The sequence below is a fragment of the Scedosporium apiospermum genome (assembly GCF_000732125.1).
Source record: "Scedosporium apiospermum strain IHEM 14462 chromosome Unknown SEQ_SAPIO_0044, whole genome shotgun sequence".
NCBI lineage: Eukaryota > Fungi > Ascomycota > Sordariomycetes > Microascales > Microascaceae > Scedosporium > Scedosporium apiospermum.
The window spans coordinates 671,670-690,313 of record NW_015971745.1 but is presented as its reverse complement, the minus strand read 5'-3'; the positions used below and the strand labels follow the sequence as shown (position 1 = coordinate 690,313).

Sequence of the window (18,644 nt, the reverse complement as noted above, 5' to 3'; positions counted from 1 at the left end):
TCCTCTGCCAATCTGTGGGAGAACTTGGACCCTAGGCAGCCTCGATCCTTCTGTAAAAGATGTGCGATGAGGTATCCAAACTGTCGGCTCCTCGTCCGTTCACACACCATGTCTAGAAGCCAGATGATCCGTGGAACTTGTGCATAGGTACAGTAGGGACGATGTAAGAGGGTTGAACGATACATGATGAGAGAGAACTCGACGTGTGTCTGCAAGTCAGGGGTTTAAAAGAACAGTCCGTGGTTTCCACCAGGAGTCTATTCAAAGGGAAAAACGGCACGTCAACCCGCCACCTCCCCCTCCTTTCCTCCTCGGTAATCAGCGGAGGAGGCCAATTCATTTTACACATGTCGTCGTCGAGGCTGCCAAGTCCGGCATTGTGTAATGACACAACTCCAAGGAAGAAACAAAAGCACACACAGGTACAAGAGGGTATTTTACCTGGCGCCGGCCTCCTTCGCTGTATCCTCCTTGTCTGTAGCTGCGGCTGCATCAGCGCTGGCCTTCGGTCCGTTACCCTTTTTTGTGTCCTGCTCGGCGTCACCTGCGGTTTTAGCCCCTTCCGTGGAAGCAGGCTCTTGGGCCTTGTCATTCTTTGACTCTTCCGCCTTATCCTCTTCCTCATCATCTTCTTCCTCCGAGTCGTCCTCCTCCCCGTCTTCTTCATCCGCTCTGTAAAACCTCTTCAATGCCTTAGCAATCTCGTCGAAATCATCTCGGAGTTCCGTTAGAGTGTTCTTGATGCGCTTCAGGCATAGTTCCTCGTCAGGCTCGGGAGTTCCGTCCACGTTCTCTTTCAAACCATATCGTTGAATCTTCTCGCAGCTGTCTCGGATCTTGATTAGGCCTAAAGTCGCCGATGATCCCTTGAGGTAGTGGCCTTTCGATGAGAGGTCTGGAAGGTCTTGTTCGTCTCTGTGACACGGACATTTCGAAATTAGCCACGAACGAAGCCGTATGGAGATCGTCACCGCGGCCATAACGAGGCCACCACTACGTCGCAAGGACCGAAATGCCATACGACCATCAACCGGGTACCTCACAGCGAAAGTACGTCGAGATCGCTACGGAAGGATACCGAGCGGGATCTGGGATCGAAGAGGAGTGAACGTACAGGCTTTTTTGTATGCGCCCAAAAGTATCTTCAGCCTGCTCGAGGAACTCGAAAACGAGTGTCCGACTAAACTCCCTCTCCTGGTCATCGTCCATCTGCAAGATCTGGTCGAAGGTCGGGATGTCGATGCTCTTCGAGAGGTCACCGAAGAAGGTCCTGAGCTCCTGCTCCCATACTTTTGGTCAGCGCCCCGTTGGCTTCAGGGATGTTTTGTCCCACGATAATATTGCAGGCTTTTGCGACGCACGTTTTCGGAGGCTGCCATTTTCAAGGATAAAAAAAAATTAAAATATAAATAGGCCCTATGGGAAGACAATAATAGGAGGCGAATCGACCGTCCGGCTGTGATACTCGACTTCGGAGGGGGATCGGTTTATTGACCTCACAGGAGCTGTTGCGGGGTCAAGGTTAGGCCGTGTAAGAGGCGACAATAGCCTTGTTCTCGGAAGACGATGAAGTTTTCGTAAAAGAAAACAAAAAAGGACCGAGAGGCTAGCTTTTCTCTAGAGCAGGGAGTAAAGTTAGACGGTAAATACAAGATAAAAAAAACTCAACGCGTAATTACTTGGCAAGGGAGGACAACGAGGCGCGAAGATGGCCCCATCGTGTGCTCAATCAAGGCGCGAGAGGCAATGACGCAAATCCAATTCACCATTGATGGCACAAAAAAGGAGATTAAACCCCTAAAATGTGATCAAGCGCCAAGCCGGGAGATGTGCCATGGTGGTCACACCGCTGGGATTGGATAAAATGAAAATCACTCTTACCTGGCCAAATATCGTCTCGTGATATTTCTGCTTACCCTTTCACAAGAGGTTAGCAGGAGGGGTGGTGATGGCGCGGAGAGAGACGCTGGTACAGAGGGCACCTCGCATACTTCGTAGAAAGATTGATAGTTCAGTGTTTACTTTTCAAAACAAGCGGGCAGGTAAAAGTCTCTAGCTCCAGGACCTTCGGAGAGAGCGAAGAGCAAAGACGAGATAGCGTAGAGCAGAGCGGGGAATCGATGTGGGCGTGAGCTGGTGCGCGGGGTTAAAGGCCACTAGGGGATAAGAAGTGGTGACGCAACGAAGAGCTGAGCTTATGCGAAGAAAACACTAAACACTGGCAAAACAACCGCAACGACGTGGTTGAGGCAAGGGAGGCTTGCTGGATGATTGGGGGGGCTTTCTCTCGCCAAACTTGTAGACAAGAGAGAAAATGAGGAAATGAATCAAAAGGTCTCTTGGATCTGGGAAATAAATTCACATTTCAGGACTTCAGGAGATGGAGGCGGTGGAGGGGCTCCTTGTTGCTATTATAAGGAGACTTGAAGAAAAAGTGGCCTTGACTGGGTGGGCTGCAAGTTGGCGGGAGTTGGTTTCGATCAATCGCGGCGCTCCCTCGCTTTACCCCTCGACCCAGACATCCACATCCAAGTCCACATCGACTTCCACATACGCAGAGACATTCACACACACGACCAAGCGCACCACCCACACCTTCCACACATCGACGGCATCAATCTAGACCGTCTACGGAGTACAGCTACAAGTACATACGTAGTGTACAAGCACAGAAGTACACAGACGCTGGCTGGGCCGTCTAGACCCGAAAGGACCCCAGCAGCGCAGGCAACTGCTACCGCGACGACCTGCACGAACGAAGTACATCGAGCGGGTTCAATTTGCGATGTGGGTCGAAGCTGCCAAACTTGACAGGACTTAGACGTCAATATTGAATGTGACAGGGTCCAAATCCAAGGACAGGACGGACCGAGTCTATCAAGTCTTCTGTGAGTATGTACATGAAGTACATATACTCCACCATCGAATGAAAGAGACTCTTGGCTAGAAGATATGTTGTGCTGCTTGCTATGTACATGTACTCGATTCTCGCTCCATTGGAGCAATCATCTCAACATATTGAAGACTTCCAAGCGGCGATCAAGACGTCCAAAAAAAAAGTCCCAATACGTTGAGATGGGTCGCGAGCCTCGCCCCTTGGTAAGTTTATGTTCTATCCACATTGATCCATCTAACTCATTTACCTTCCTTCCTAAATTTACGAGTAAACGAAGACAACTTGAGGTGCTAGGGACCCCTGGGATGCCCGTGCTGTTTCCGTCTATCGGCCCATACGTTTGGGATTCGCGGGGGTTTTTGCCAGTGTGTGGCTGGGTCATTGCTGTCCTGTCTCACATCCGCGATGCCACCAACGGTCGGCGCATCTCCAAAGCCTCGTACTCCGTAGAGACGGACATGGGTCCCGATCAGCATTAGTGGCGCATGCGGATGGGTGGTCTAGTGAGATATGAGTACTTTTTGACTCACCTCCTTCTCTCCTGATGTCAAGAGTTCCCATCGGCCGTGTACGATCGCGGAAGCACGCGTGCTCGGTAGCCCCAGCGCATCTCTGGAGGGCGCTTGCTCCCTAGGACACTCGTTCCCGTTGTTACCAAAACAGTACGTCCCACGTTCTATCATGTAGCATGCATGTACCTAGTTCAACGAATCTCTAGGCACATGGTGATCCGCCTTGGGCGGCGATATACTCATGGTGGTACTCCAGATGTCGACCTGAGCGGCGAGAGATTGCGATGTTTATCGTTATGCCGCGGAATTCCATAGGTAAGGGCTCGCATTTTCCCACGAGTTTGGAGATGTCGTCCCTTTCGAACTTAATGATATCGCAATCAAGGGATATCGTGCCCATGCCAACCAAAGGCGTCAAATCCCGCTGGATTTGGGCAAGGCTGTCCAAGGGGGATACAAAGAACATATTATTACCAAGGATTATGCTGATGGTGATGGACTGTGCAGTTGGATCCCCCGCCAGAGTGTACCAGGGTCAACAACCACTCCACGTCACGATTTGAATGGCCCCCGCTATCCTTCTCTACTGACGTATCGACCGCCCCTATCTCCAGACCGGCTTCTTTAATCTAGCCCCGGTGCACAAATGGTCTTCTTTCGTTGTTGTACGAAATATGTGCCGAGAAATCACGCTTCTCGGCGCTGTTTGGCTTCGTATGTCGTGTGATGTCCATACTTTGGACGTACGTATGTGTCAGCGCCCTATCAACAACCAGCACTAGCATCCCTGGTATGGAACTCAAACTGGTAGTACAACTGTAGATGTATCGAGAGTAATAGCGCGTGAGTACTATGAAGTAGTGGCGTCCAAGCCTACGAGGTAGGGGGCGTTAGGTGGCTTTCGACTTGCGCCAAGGGATTGACTGCGGCAGTAAGTATTATAACAGAGACTATGTCGTTTCGAAGCAGTCCAAGAACTACATAAATCGGCATCCAACAAACCCGTATTGCCTCAACTGCAAAAGGAGGTTGCTTTCTCGAGAAGAGTGCCGTGCTATGGAGCTACTATGTACTTTGACAGGGCTCCTCCTCCAAGCTACTGTCAATATCATTTACGGAAATCATTCTTCCTCGAGTAGAGAGAACATCGTAATGTCGGTGCGCAACCCCCGGCTTGCAACCCAGTTCCAAGGCAGCGGAATCTGGGACAAAAACGTAACCTTGAAGCCCCCAAACCAAACATAAGAACCGGGTCTCTGCCGCGACCATTCTTGTTTCATTAACTTTCCAATATCGCTAGAAGAGATGACAGAAAGTATAGTGCCTTCAGAAATTAAGTTTAGTTACACAGTCGGGATGCCGAGATCTGGATGAGAGATCTCGAGGAAGTCGGCACCGTGGTACAATGTCAGTAAATGAGTTTAAATGTTGACTTGGTACGCTTTTATACTTGTGCTTCGCACTTCCTACTTGGTCGGGATTTTTTTGCCGTGTCCGGGTCAAAGTGGTCAGTGTGGTCACTGTTGGAGGGGGTGGTTCGGGTTATTATTAAGACGTTACCCCTCCCTGGGTCCAAACTACGTCATAGTAACGTTAGTTCGCAGGCTCAGCAGTCACGCTTTCACCGGTTTGCGAAAACTCCGGCCAAAATGGGTAGAGACGGGTGGTGGCACAGCAGGTACCTTCTCCATGCAGTACCCATTTCCAGAAGGAACATCGAAGAAAGATCTGATGTCCCGCGTAACTTCTGAATTCAATTAAATTAGATTAGTTGGACACATGTTCGGAAAGATCAATTGATTCTCAAGTACGAAGTAGGGACGATGGAGGAGCGGAAATTGTGATGAGGTGGAGAAGGCGGGGCTTCTCTTCTAAGCTACCATCTCCGTCGATTGAGTCCCTGGTTCTGTTTAGGATGTCCTTTTTTCAGCTCGCTTGTCAAATTTCGCTAGGGACTAGCTGGGGCATTATGAGATTAATGTTCCTATCTAGACCCGGCCCTAATGCGGTCCTAGTTTCCCTCCATACATAGTCCAGGATGATCGTGCATGGAGAGACCAGTCTCACGACGGTCACATCTTAAACGACATTGAAGACCTCGACTCCCCTGGTCGTGGATGTTATTCGATACCCAGCACGGTGTTTGCGCTAAAACTAGTGGTTCTGTCCCTTGCCAAGACGGTCATTTTGCAGGCTTTCCTCCCATCCTTTCCACCCCTTTGTTAGTAGGGGATTCGTCAAACGGAGAATAAGTCAAATGTTCTGGACTAACATTCGCATTACAGATGACAATCAGATCAAACAATTACATCAAGTTTCGTTGAGAACCCGAACTCTCTCATCAGCTCCTTTCTGGACAGCCCCAACTTCATGACTGGGGGAGGTTTCCGGGACAGGGCTGTCATCTCGAAAATGAGAGCCACTAAACCAATTTCCCACATTAAGAACAGAGATGCTCATTAAATCTCGCTCAAAGGAGACTCCGTGTCAGAATAAGGAGAAGTTGTCACCCAGAAGCCTTAGGAAATACCCCATCGTCAATACAACATGCTCGCTGTCTACCTAAATCCTTCGGGGATAAGACTCCACAAGAAAGAAGCCACACAAGCTCCGTCTATCAAGAGCGGGACTCGGATATCGTGCTGAGAGGGGACGGATTGCGAGCATCGTGATATATTCAGAGCCGCCGAACGAACCCGCATTCGAGCCTTACCGTCAAGGTCAAGGGCACCTCTCTTCCTCAAGACTCTATTCATGTTTGGCAAATTCAAGCTTGGCCAACAGGAGAGCAACCCTTTTCTCCCAATGTGGGCCCTCCGTTTCCGCCCCTCATCCCAACCTTCACTTTTAACCTCTTGAACATGAGAAATTCCACAAGGAATTTGCCAAGGAGCTATCACATTCTCGTCCCTCCCGCCTAGTATGCAATGCTACCGCGTTCTAAGCCCGCCCGTCTAAAACAGGTTTGGGGTCCATGTATGACCTCGGAACACCCAAGGACTAGTCCGAGCATCGAGAATGGTGGTGCCCCTCGCGTAAACGACATGTACAGGGGGATTGCAAATCCTCATCTGTGCTGTAGGGCCTAGCGATGGTCGCCAACTCATCATGCGCACTTTCGTGGCATATGAGTGGCTAGGATTCATCGGAGAGGAGAAGAAACCCTTCCTCTTTGCTGACTTCTGTCCGCGTAATGTAGCCGAATGCAACTCATTACTAAATCGACATAGCCTGGGCCTTCTCTTCCCTGCAACCATGACCGCATGCGAACAAAGCGGGTGTGATAATGAACAACATGACAAAACGTATATTGAAGTAGTATCAGGCGCACATATCTCGGAATCATGTCGATTCAATATTAAGCGATTAAAGAACTCTCAGGTCTCTCCTTCTAGAATAACACCGTTGTTTCCCATGCAACGCATCTGAAGGTTGCTATTAGTAGTCCCAAAGTGAGCCCGGCTCGGCCTATCCCATGCTGCCACAGGCAACTCCGCGGGGGTGCGGGGGGAAAAGCTTCCTCCTGTACCAATAGGCGTTGAAAACCAGGCTTGGAGTGCGGGAGGATATCGTTGGCAAAGCGTCTAGATGTGACCCAAGAATGGCGTAAGCTACGCGGACACCTCGGGCGGGCAAGGCGATGCAGGGAGTCTTGCTAGCGCAGACCCTTGTTAGGTGATAATGTGGTATGGATGCAGAAACTGGTTCGCCTGCATTTCAAGAGTCTGCCTGTTCGGGGTTGAAGCAAACCCAGCGCGTTCTTATGTGCAATCGTGTACTTCGATGTAGCGAATACTCAAACAAGATATCTGTCTTCCTTTACGCCAGTTTATGTGTGGAAAAAAGGACAACTTTTTAAGTCATATACTCCCTCAGAGTATCACCTTGGATGCCACACTTAAAAGCCACGCGGCATCATTCCATCCGCCCTCATCGGCTTGTGGCGGAGGGATCGGTTCCTCAGGGAGTTTGGTAAGTCTATCCAGATGTCTCGCTGAAGAGCTCCTGCTGCTCGTCGTCGGCCTGCCCTCCGTGTCCGCATCAGTATTGTCATCGTCGCTTTCTGATTCGTCGTCATCCTCCTCAACCGCGAAAAGCGACCACCCCAGGACGCTGGCAAGCCAGGAGTCCCTGCCGGTCTGGCCTCGCCGGACTAATCTCCGGACGGCAGCCTCGTCATCCTGAGCGGCCTCTTTGCCGAGGGCTTCGAGACGTTCATCAAGATTGATAAAGTCGGGCCCGGCGATGTAGTCTTCGCCTTCTGGGCTTTGACCGAAGTACTCATCCAAGTCGGCCCGGTCCACAGGGGAGAACATGCGGGCACGGCTCTCAGGTCTGCTGTGTGATCGGCTGTGGGGCCGGCTTTGGGATCGGCTAATCGACCGGCCGTTGTGGCTACTCTCCGAGGTCCGAACATGGTTCAGATTGGCAAGACTGCCCCTGCGACTGGAGTGTCGGCTCGCATATTCCCTCTCACGTTCAAGCTGCTGCTCAAAAAGATCCTCATCCTCATCTTCCCGAGGAAGCGTGAGACTGGTCGAGCTAGCTCTCGACACCAGCCAAGCCTGGCCCTTGAACTCCCTAGCCTCGCTGCTCATCAACGCGCCGGTTCGGAAGAGCCAGTCTCGATCGGCAAGGTCTGATATTAAAGGTTCTTCTTTCCGGCGTCGGACGGGGGAGCCAGTGCCTGAAACGACCCCTCGTTCTCGGATTTGTGTGGTAGATAGTGCTAGGTGGGTCGCTGATTTGCTCTTGGGGAGGGTTGTCCCTGATATCTGCGAGATGCGGGCACGCGTTGGGGACCGAGCCGCGGAGCGGGAGAGTAACCTCGGAGTAGTTGGGGCTGATTTCCCCTCGATATATGATATGCTACGTTGCGAGCGGTGTCCAGAATATGCATCGGTGTTGCCGTCCAAGTCTTCGAGGGGTAATCGAGAGGTTAAGGGCGCGAGGGAAAGTCGATTGAGATTCGTGGAAGATCGGTTCTTTCGCCGAGAGGCGTGTTGATTGAATGCTTCGTCCATGCTGGCGTCCGTAAATCTAAAGAGTCTAAAACCAAGAAGTAATGATAATATTTTGAGATTCTGGGGAAACAGGGGGAGTTCAGCTGGCAGGGCGAGCGCGGCAAGGGGGACGAATGAATATAAGAGGTTGGATGGCTAGAGAGAAAGTCTTAGTCGGCAGTCGGAGGTGGAGAGAGATACTCGGCTCGGTCAACTGATCGCCAGACACACACCAGACTAACGAGGCGAATTGTTTCGCAGAGGGTTGATTGAGGCAATTCAACACGCCACAAAGTTGTCGGGAGAGCCCAAAAAAAGAAGGAATAATTTTTTTTTCCTCTCCAGATCCGTGAAGTTTTCGTTCGGATTAAGCTTTGATTGCCTTTTCGATCTCGGATTCAGCTGGACACGAGATCTCTTCTACGACTCTGACCTGCCCATTGTAACGTCATGCGGTAGGACCGAGAGCAATTGAGTCCATTGATGCCGAGGATTTTTTGCATCCAACTAAATCCGGGCTCAGCGTCACTTGCCGTTCACTGGACTGGAGACGGTGTCGATATACATCTTTTACTGTGCATTCCAACTTTGGAAGGCGGTCTGCCCTCACATCCATCCTGAACAACTCTCATTGGTTGGATGATGAGATACAATGTGTAAGTGATGAAAATAGCACTATATACAAATTTACAATGCTAAATGCAGCGAATATCATTGTACTCGATACTAAATGTTTCTGTACCACTATGACTCTGCCCTCATCCAAAAAAAGTATCAAGATTTGTCAATGACTTCAAGGCTTGTAAATTGAGAGCTTCAAATATCACTACATTGCAACCGACTCTCAAGACAGTTTTACAGCTCTTTCTGCTTGCCCGCGATGCGCAACCTGCGTACCATTCGATATGGCTCGTGGGAGCATCCAGGGCCCATTACAGCCACCTGCTGGGACCCCGCCAAAGACGAAGTGATATGCGCGATTGGGCCTAGTGAAGGAAGATCTACCATAGAGCTCGTAAGGCTTGGAGAGAAAGGATCAGAAATGTAAGTCCAAAAAAGGCTCTGTGAGAAAACCATAACGGAGCTAGCATGAACTAACTTCGTAAAGAGTTGAAAAGTCCATCGCGTCTTGGGAGCTTCAGGTTGCAAGCCCTGATGCACCGGTGGATAGAGTTTTAAGTCTTCATCATGCTAGCGATACCCTCACTACCTCGCTTATTTTCGCAAATGGGGACTTCGTTATAGTGAGGGAGAGCGAGTCTCTGGACCCAGAAGACGGTCCCCACATCGAGATTGTGGGCAGCATAGATGATGGGATCGCTGCTGCTCGCTGGTCTCCGGATGAAGAGCTTTTACTCGTAATCACTAAAGCTGACGAGGTTCTATTCATGGACCGCGACTTTGACCCTATCACACAGACCAAAATGACGGTTGACGACCTGAAGATTTCCAAACATGTGTCGGTGGGATGGGGTAAGAAGGAGACACAATTCCAAGGACGCGGAGCAAGAGCCTTGAGGGACCCCACGATACCTGAAAAAGTTGATGAAGGAGTGTTGAGTCCAAATGACGATAACTCCACCGCCATCAGTTGGCGTGGAGACGGCGCTTACGTCTCAGTAAACTCCATCCAAGATGGCAAACGGAGAGTGATCCGTGTCTATAGCCGTGAGGGGGCGCTCGATAGCGTCAGCGAGCCTGTCGATGGGTTGGAGGGCGCCTTGAGCTGGAGGCCGTCGGGAAATCTCATTGCGGGTATCCAGAGGCTGTCAGACCGTGTCGATGTTGTGTTCTTCGAGAGAAATGGTTTGAGGCACGGACAGTTCAGCTTGCGCTCCTCCAGTGAGAGGATAAGACTCGAGTGGAACTCTGACTCTACAGTCCTGGCCGTGACATTCTCCCATTCTGTCCAGTTATGGACGATGGGTAACTATCACTGGTACCTAAAGCAAGAAGTTCCCCTTGCACCATCTGAGGTGGTAGGGCTGGCATGGCACCCCGAGAAGGCGCTCCGGCTTACAACCGTTATCAAAGGTATCGATCTCCAGTCCTTCCCAGGCAGGGAATCACGCTCACACATGCCAATAGATACCGTACTATTCTCCGAGTACAATTTCACCACGACGCAAGGAACCCTTGCGCCTCCCAATGACTTCGGCGCGGCCGCCGTCATCGACGGCAGCACTATCAACCTCACCCCTTTCAGGACAGCGAACATTCCGCCTCCCATGTCCATGTTCCAAGTCACCGTCGAGGGAAATGCTATAGATGTTTCCCTTGGCTATAACGACGATCTTATCGCCGTTTTGCATACCCGAGGTGTCGATGTATACTCTTGGACGACGAAAAATGGGCGCAGGGTTGCCCCTAGTCTAGTTGCAAAGGGCTCTATCGCAGACGCTGACCAAGCCTTTGGCAAGGAGTCTGCCCTACAGATATTCCAATCCGGTGAAGGAGAGTTCAGTATCCTAAGCCAATCATACACCACTCTTGCACGACCGTTTGCAATCGATCCTTCAAACAACAGTGTACAGTGGCTCGACTCGATCCCGCTTGCTGCGGACGCCTCGGTCCTGTTGGCAACGACGTCAAGTTACATGGACGGAGCTACGGTCAATGGTTATGTGCAAGGGCGCGGCGGAAGTGTACAGGCGGTATTTGGAGGCTTCGCCGAGCCACTGGATCTCAAGTTTGCTAGCCTGCTGCCCTGGAGCCGAATCGTCACTGTTGGTGAGGACCTCCTTGCTATTGGCCAGACGAGAAATGGCCTCCTCTACGCCGGTAACAGGGTCCTTGCAAGGAACTGCACGTCGTTCTTGGTTACCCCCAATCACATAATTTTCACTACCAATAACCATCTGGTGAAGTTCATTCACCTCGATGACGTTGACTCGATGGAGGTCCCCGCAGATGATCCCGAAACGGACGAGCGGTGTCGGAGTATCGAGCGAGGAGCTCGACTTGTGACGGCCATCCCCACCAATATGAGCCTTGTTCTGCAAATGCCTAGGGGCAACGTGGAGACCATCTTCCCTAGAGCCATGGTCGTCGCCGGAATCAGGAAGCTTATCGACGAGAAGAACTATAAGCGGGCGTTCTCCTACTGCCGTACCCAGCGAGTTGATATGAATATTCTTTACGATCACCGCCCAGCGCAGTTCATTTCGAATGTTGGCCTGTTCCTCGACCAACTAGAAGACGTCACTTATATTGACCTCTTTCTCTCGTCTCTCAAGTATGTTTTCAATTCACAGTCTTTTTGTTTACACTCTACAGCGCATACTAACTAGAGATCAGGGAAGAAGATGTCACTCAGACAATGTACAAAGATACCAAACGCCAAAATGCGGCTGTTGTTGACGGCTTTGGTGAAGCAGCTCAAGAGAAGGGGGCGGAGGAAACTGACAAATCCACCAGCAAAGTAAATAGGATCTGTGATGCAGTTTTGCGTGGTCTCCAAAGCCGCAAGGCAACGAACCTTCAAAATACGATAACTGCCCACGTCTGCAAGGTGCCACCTGCTCTTGAGGACGGCTTGAGTCTCGTGGCCGGGCTGATGCGAGAAGACGAAAGCCTTGCGGAGAAGGCGGTCGAGCATATTTGCTTCCTAGTCGACGTGAACAGGCTTTACGAACATGCTCTTGGCCTATATGACCTTGAGCTCACATTGTTGGTAGCCCAGCAGGCGCAAAAGGACCCTCGAGAGTACCTGCCCTTCGTTCAGAGCTTGCACGAAATGACAGAACTAAGGCGGCGATTCACTATAGACGACTACTTGAATCGGCGCGAGAAGGCACTCTTACATCTCAAGGAGCTTAACGCGTTCGATGAGCTGCAAAACTATGTCGTCAAGCATGGCCTTTACCAGAAGGCTCTAGAGACATACCGGTATGATCGGGAGCGATCTAATGTGATTATGGAGTTATACGCTGCGCATCTAGAGTCCAAGTCGCAATTCAGGGAAGCTGGCTTGGCGTATGAGTCACTGGAGAATTACCAGAAGGCTACCAGCTGTTACCGATCAGCCGGTGCTACTTGTTGGCGAGAGTGTCTCTTCACCTCACAGCTGCAGACGCCGCCAATTTCAGGCGCAGCTCTAGACGAACTCGCTACAGATCTGGCGGAAGCATTGTGGGAGGCCAAGGACTATGCCTCTGCTGCCACTATCCACGACGAATACCTCTCTTCGCTCGAGATGGCCGTAAAGTGTCTTTGCAAGGGCTACCATTTCGCCGATGCCATGCGCCTAGTTGTCCGTAGGGGACAGCCCGAACTCCTCCCGACGGCTGTGGATACAGGCATAACAGAGGCCCTCAGCAGCAGCACCGAATTCCTAGCCGACTGCAAATCACAACTCAAGGCCCAAGTCCCCCGTATCCTCGAGCTCAGGAAACGCGCCGCCGAGGATCCCCTAGCGTTTTACGAGGGCGAGCGCGCTGGCGGTGAGGACATCCCCGACGACATCTCCGTAGCCGCCAGCTCGAGGATCAGCACGAGCGCCAGCTTGTTCACGAGGTATACCGGTAAATCGGGCAGCGTGGGCACGGTCGGCACGGGTGTGAGCCGCGCGACGAGTAAGAATAGGAGGCGGGAGGAGAAGAAGCGGGCCAGAGGCAGGAAGGGAACGGTCTACGAGGAAGAGTATCTCGTAAACAGTGTGCGCAGATTAGTGGACCGGGTCGAAGGTGCTAAGGGCGAGGTTGAGAGGCTTGTTTTTGCGCTTGTGAGGAGGGGTATGCAGGAGAGGGCGAGGGCGGTGGAGGCTCTAATGGCGGAGGTTGTGGCGGCTTGTAAGGTGGCTATCGGGAAGGTGTTCCCGCAGGAAGAGAAGCAGGAGGCGGATGGGCAGACCGAGGAGGGAGTGTTGAGGCCGACTGGGGCCGATGCTGTGTTGCATGATTTGTTGGAGAGTCAGGGGAAGAAGCAAGAGCCTCCTATGATCACCGAGGTTCGTAGGCTTACGTTACTTGGATAGAGAAGAGATGTAGGCTACGGGAAATATGACTGGTAAAAAGGGGCGTCATGGTAGTTTAAAAAGTTATCTATCCTTGTTCATATAAATCTCGTGGTCAACCGAGACTCGAGCGCATCCCGCAAGACCCCCCTTTTGCAACTTGATCGCTTCCAAACTTCAAAAGAAGACGAATTTCCAGAAGAGGCAGATGGGGTTTAGCGAGCCTACGGGGCCGAGTTATTTCTATTCCTAGTACGAGTTCGCAGTTATCTCATTCTTAGAGTCAAGCCGCGAGACAAAGATCGAGGAGCAGTTTCAAAATACTAACCTTGATCTTCCGGCTCCGATGTCATCTACGTACGTACATACGAGTCCTTTCTTACATCTGGGATGGCACCCGGCAGAAGAGAACGGACTTGCAGGGAGAAAAGAGCAAATAAAAAATAAAAAACTAGAGCGTGGAATACATTGTATAGAATACACTACCTGCACAGCCTAATGAGGCTGCACAAGAACAGGTCTATATGCAAATTCTTGATACAGCATCTTTTTCCCTCCTCAATATCTTTCCCACCAACACTCCTTAAAACGTACACATAAATAGCTCCTCCGACCTTTACTCTCCACGTTCAAGATCTACCTACCGCTTCCATCACGCTGACTTCTCAGACGTCGAGACAGTAGAGATACCCGACGACTCCAAAATCCTTGTCCGATTCTTCACAATAACAGCACCAATCTTCTCCATCATCTGCTCCGTAAGCACAGGTTGTCCCAAGCTCTTCCTAATCTCCCTCTGCTGCCTATTAAACTCCTGGAGAGGCGTGAGCATAGTATCCACAGCCTTCCTCTGCTCCTTGATAGCATTAGCCTCAGCCTGCTTCTTCTCAAGGTACCAAGGCTCGTGACGCGTCCTGAAGCGCGAGAACTGGTTCCTCAGCTCGTTGATGAGAGTCTCAGGCATGGGCGGGCGCAAAAGCGTGGGCACAAAAGTGACGTCGGAGACTTCCTTGCGGGCCGTGTCGACCTTGTGCTGGACCTCCTCGGGGTCGGTCTTCTCGGGCCAGGGGATGATGACGTTGAGGCCGGGTACGTAGCGATCCCATTCCGTCGATTTGGTGAGGCGGTCGCGGCGGACGTTGGCGTGGCGTAGGGAGCGGACGATCACGTCCCGCGTCGTGCCGGTTTCGGCGTCGGTGATGGGGTGCACGAGGCGGATGGCTGAGATGGGGATGGCCATGGGGGCGACGGAGCGTTCAGGGTAGGTTTGGTCGCCACTGACTTTTTTGCCGATGAGCCATTCGGGGGATTTCGCGACGAGCTGTTAGATGTTAGGATCTGGGTGTTTAATCTTGAAGGTAGAGTTTGTGGCGTAGGTGGGTCATTACTTTTCCATGCTCCTTCAGTTCAACAGTCCCAGTAGACTTGTTAATCGCCGAAATGGTATCAATATTCCCCTTGTCATGACCCTCCGTAATCACAACCCGATCGCCCACAGCAAGGTTCAAGAACTTAGCACCCCCAGCCCAACCGCACCTCGCCTCGAGCTCGAACGGACGCAGCAGGAAGTCGTTCGTCTGCCTCGCCGTCCTAGCATGTTCGGTCACAATGCCATGTCCGGTATTAGCCGTCCGGTTCGGGGCTATGGGGCCAAGCTCCCAGCGCTCGTGGCGGGCGCGCCTCGCTTCGGCGATGTTCCTGTTGAGGTCCTCGACGCCGGCCTTGGCGTGACGGATACGGTCCCGGAGCTCGCGGCGGTAGGCCTTGTTGGCTTGGTTCTTGAGGCGGCGGGTGACCTGCCTCTCGGCCTTGATGGTGCGTTGAACGAGCTTGTCCATGGCGGATTCGCTGGAAGAAGGGATATCTTGGAGAGGAATTGGTCAGGTTCGAGAAGTAAGAAAGGCAGCTGCAGGGACCCGGACAAGGCCCTCCCCTCTCTTCTAAGGCCTCGACGGTCGGTTGATCGGCTAATTGGAGTTGGGCGTAGAGAATGGCGTCCCGACGCTGCTTCGGTTGTCGATGCACATCACGCCAAGTTGAATCTTCAAAATTTCTTATCGCGGAGCTACCAACTCACGTGCGCGCAACAACGAGAAGAAGCGCGCACAGACCATATAAATTTGTACCTTTGTTCCTCGACCTCGCTATGTACAGTGTGGGTTGCCTTCCATTTACACACTGTATGGACGATTGGCTTCAACGGATTCGATGGTGTCTGTGTTGGTGACATCTGGTCGTCCGTCTGACCTGGCCTCCCTGGGCATAACCTTCCGCTTGGAAACAAAACCAAGGCTGAGGCAGCAAGCCACTCGGGTTTTACATCATCGAAGGTAAAAATGTAATGTCGTATCAAGGTCGTGAGGAGAATACGAGTCCATTGGATTACTGCCAAGGTCTTTAACTGGGAATTTTTGTGGATCAACAGGCGCAGCCAGGCGGTCCATTCCCCGATTCCAAAGAGCAACCATGGAACAAACCAAAGGAGACGGTGAGTCCGCCCGATCGGTTGCACATGACCCTAGCAACGCTTTTGCTGCAAGTTGCAATGGAGAGCCGACAAAGTCCTAGGACCCGACCCGATGCGAGTTGAGTTGCATAGGACTTTGGGGGTGGCTCCACAGGCTACATCGTCTCAGTCCCCGCATTAGACCGAATCCGTTGCCCTGTGTCCCGGGATACGCGTAATCAATACCAATACCGCATTTTGATGTCGTATCTCAGTGGTTGAGGGTGCAGGAGTGCCGAGCACAAAGTAAGAATATTGAGTCTTCCTTGTCGAACCAAGGTGTCGGTGTAAGACTGGCTTCGTCCTGTCGAAGTGCATTCCCAGTCTGGGAACTCGCCCTATGGAAATGCATTCGCCGCAATGCTACTGGACGCTGGTTGATTCAACTGTGAGAGATGCAGCATCGCATTACCGCTTTCGTTCTAGGGATAATATTGGCTGGCTCGCTGCCGTTGGAACTGTCGACATCGAAATCATGGCGGCTGCTTCGACACACAATTCACATCTCTATGCTGCAGATCAAGCCACACAACCCCTAAAATCGCGTCAGCCGCAACACTTGTAGGACATGTTATCAGGTCTGTGTTTCGGGTGACAGCCAATTTCTTTGAATCTTTAAGCTCGGTTGCTCAGCCTTCTTCGTCATGTCCTGGAAAGATGTCTGGTCCATTGGCATCAAAAGTCTAAATGGATGGTTGCACAGCCTGGCTGAAGCGAACCTAGGTTTAATATCTACACTAGTAGATACCGGCCAACATCTGGGCAGTCCCCGTCTTTCCAGAGCCCCCAAGTCCGGTGTAAAGGACCCAGAGCCTAAATTAATTCTCTGAGGTCATCGAATGGAACTCCTCCTCCCGTGACGATGAAGTAACTCCATGAGGCCTGGTTGCCTCCCGGATCCACTCGGTGCACACGGTCAGCACACTGGCTCATGGGTGCATCACCAGTCTTGTCTCGGGGCTCCCGTTCGAGACGGACAATTGACCTAGACTACATGAAGCACTAGGTACGAAGGCCAAGGCACTTTATACCTGAAGATAGGCTAGGTGGAGAAAGTGGACAAGAGGCCAACGGAGGGGGGCCGAAGACGAAAGAGTAGCCAGAGATTAGATGATAAGTTTATGTTTAACATCTCCGATAGCTACTAGCTTTCTGCCACAACTAGGAACAATTCCTGTTCCATGTGTTGCCCATCTGGCCCACAATCCAGGCCTGGTCTTGACCATCATACGAAGTACCTTATACATACGGGATGGTGGCTACTGACGAGGCCAGGATGATGTGCTGAGGTCTTTCAAGGGGTCACAGAACAATTTAGTGCCCGCAATTTCAGGCAGTCTCTCCTCTTCCATGGACACTGGGCGGTTCCGTTCCTGAGGGACACCATGAGTGACTGAGAGAGGCAAAACTGGGTCGTAGAGCCCCATGCTGATGCTAGCCATCCCTGCGGGAAGTGGGTTTGCCTGCCACTGCAATGTTGATGACAGTGGGACTCCAAAAGAGACACGGGCCAAGTACTGCAAGGTGGTCACTCTGCCTGCCAGAGGGCCTCTCAATGCATCTTCTCTAATTGATGTCCAGGCTTGATCTTGGGCCAGACATTTGGAAGACCAAAGAGCTGACCAGAAGTCCTAGAGAATGATCCACGATGACCATGTATGGACAAATCGCGGGTTTTGGATGAGGGCAGGAATTTGTTGATTCAGCTGTGCTGCCTGCCAACACTGAGCATGAGCACGGTGAGTGAGCAAGACGCTTCAAATTGTTCTTCCATCAATTCTGCGCTGACCCCCTGCGCCGGGTCCTGTGGTGTCCTTCCCTGGCCTAGCCTGGCTTGTTGAGCACCGCCTTGGTTTCTCCTTATTTCGTACTGTGACTGCGTGTCCTGGTACTTTGCCCAGATGGGTACTTTCGGTACAGTGTGGATATTGTAGCATGCTGCGTATCATTCCGTCACCGAGGCACCCAAAGCCCGATTCGCAGCCCACCCAGCTCGGAAGTCCAAAAGTTCATACTGTGCTCGGGTACCTCTGGGCCAATGCCGATCAATTGAGTTGAGATTGGTGCGAGCTGCCTGTGGTCAACTCCTAAACTAGGACCGTTGAAATCAGTGGCGCCAGCAGCTCAGGCCTCAAGTTTTATGCCCATCAGCCCCAGGACTCCTGCACCATTCACTGGAGCCCACCCGTATCTGCATGCACTGTATGAGTAAATCAGCTTATTTCGAAGGCCTACCTGTGTACTTCGTACACTAGGCTCAGTAGGCTGTGCTGTTGTTATTGTGCACTGCTGCTGGCTGTACGACACAGTCCACAGCCAGTCCTGGCGCTGGAGGATCCCCAAATGGACCCAACATCAATCAGTTGATCCATTCGATCCCCTATCAATTGCCCAGCGCTGGGGTCTGCTCTCCTGCTGAGGCAGCACTGCGTCCAGGACAATAATACAGTGCAGAATAGGCTCCAGCCGGACACAGTTGGTCGCCGGCGCAGCAGCGAGTATTTGTATTTGTACCTTCTGCCTCCCTCCCCTAAATGTACTTCCGCATTTGTATCCTCAAAACAGCACCTTCATCCACCTCACTACTTTCTACCTTCTACCTTCCCTGTCTTCCCCAACCACAAACTCTCCTCTTCTTCAACCTCCCCCTTCTCTTTGAGCAACAACATTCCACGAAATCTGTCCGTTCACCCTCCAGAGCCAAAACAATCTACTCGAGCATCTCAATTTCTCTCTCTTATCCTTTTCAACCACTTCTCTACACACCTAAACC

General features: G+C 51.7%; 3 protein-coding genes and 1 pseudogene across 3 annotated transcripts; 1 reads left to right on the top strand and 3 right to left on the bottom strand.

Annotated features, from left to right (window-relative positions):
- Nucleotides 1-437: 437 nt before the first annotated feature.
- Nucleotides 438-1,379, bottom strand: SAPIO_CDS1039 (uncharacterized protein; the record flags this gene model as incomplete). Its single annotated transcript, XM_016783982.1, has 3 exons — nt 438-915; nt 1,115-1,278; nt 1,362-1,379. 3 exons carry the CDS (start codon nt 1,377-1,379, stop codon nt 438-440), a joined length of 660 nt encoding a protein of 219 aa, XP_016645966.1.
- A 5,901-nt stretch (nt 1,380-7,280) lies between these two features.
- On the bottom strand, nt 7,281-8,432 carry SAPIO_CDS1038 (annotated as a pseudogene; the record flags this gene model as incomplete).
- An 859-nt stretch (nt 8,433-9,291) lies between these two features.
- SAPIO_CDS1037 (IKI3 family protein) lies at nt 9,292-13,386 on the top strand (the record flags this gene model as incomplete). The annotated part of the gene is made up of 3 exons (XM_016783967.1): nt 9,292-9,455; nt 9,520-11,646; nt 11,709-13,386. 3 exons carry the CDS (start codon nt 9,292-9,294, stop codon nt 13,384-13,386), a joined length of 3,969 nt encoding a protein of 1,322 aa, XP_016645965.1.
- Nucleotides 13,387-14,017: 631 nt separating this feature from the next.
- SAPIO_CDS1036 (uncharacterized protein) lies at nt 14,018-15,203 on the bottom strand (the record flags this gene model as incomplete). Its single annotated transcript, XM_016783958.1, has 2 exons — nt 14,018-14,686; nt 14,754-15,203. 2 exons carry the CDS (start codon nt 15,201-15,203, stop codon nt 14,018-14,020), a joined length of 1,119 nt encoding a protein of 372 aa, XP_016645964.1.
- Between the last annotated feature and the right edge of the window lie 3,441 nt (nt 15,204-18,644).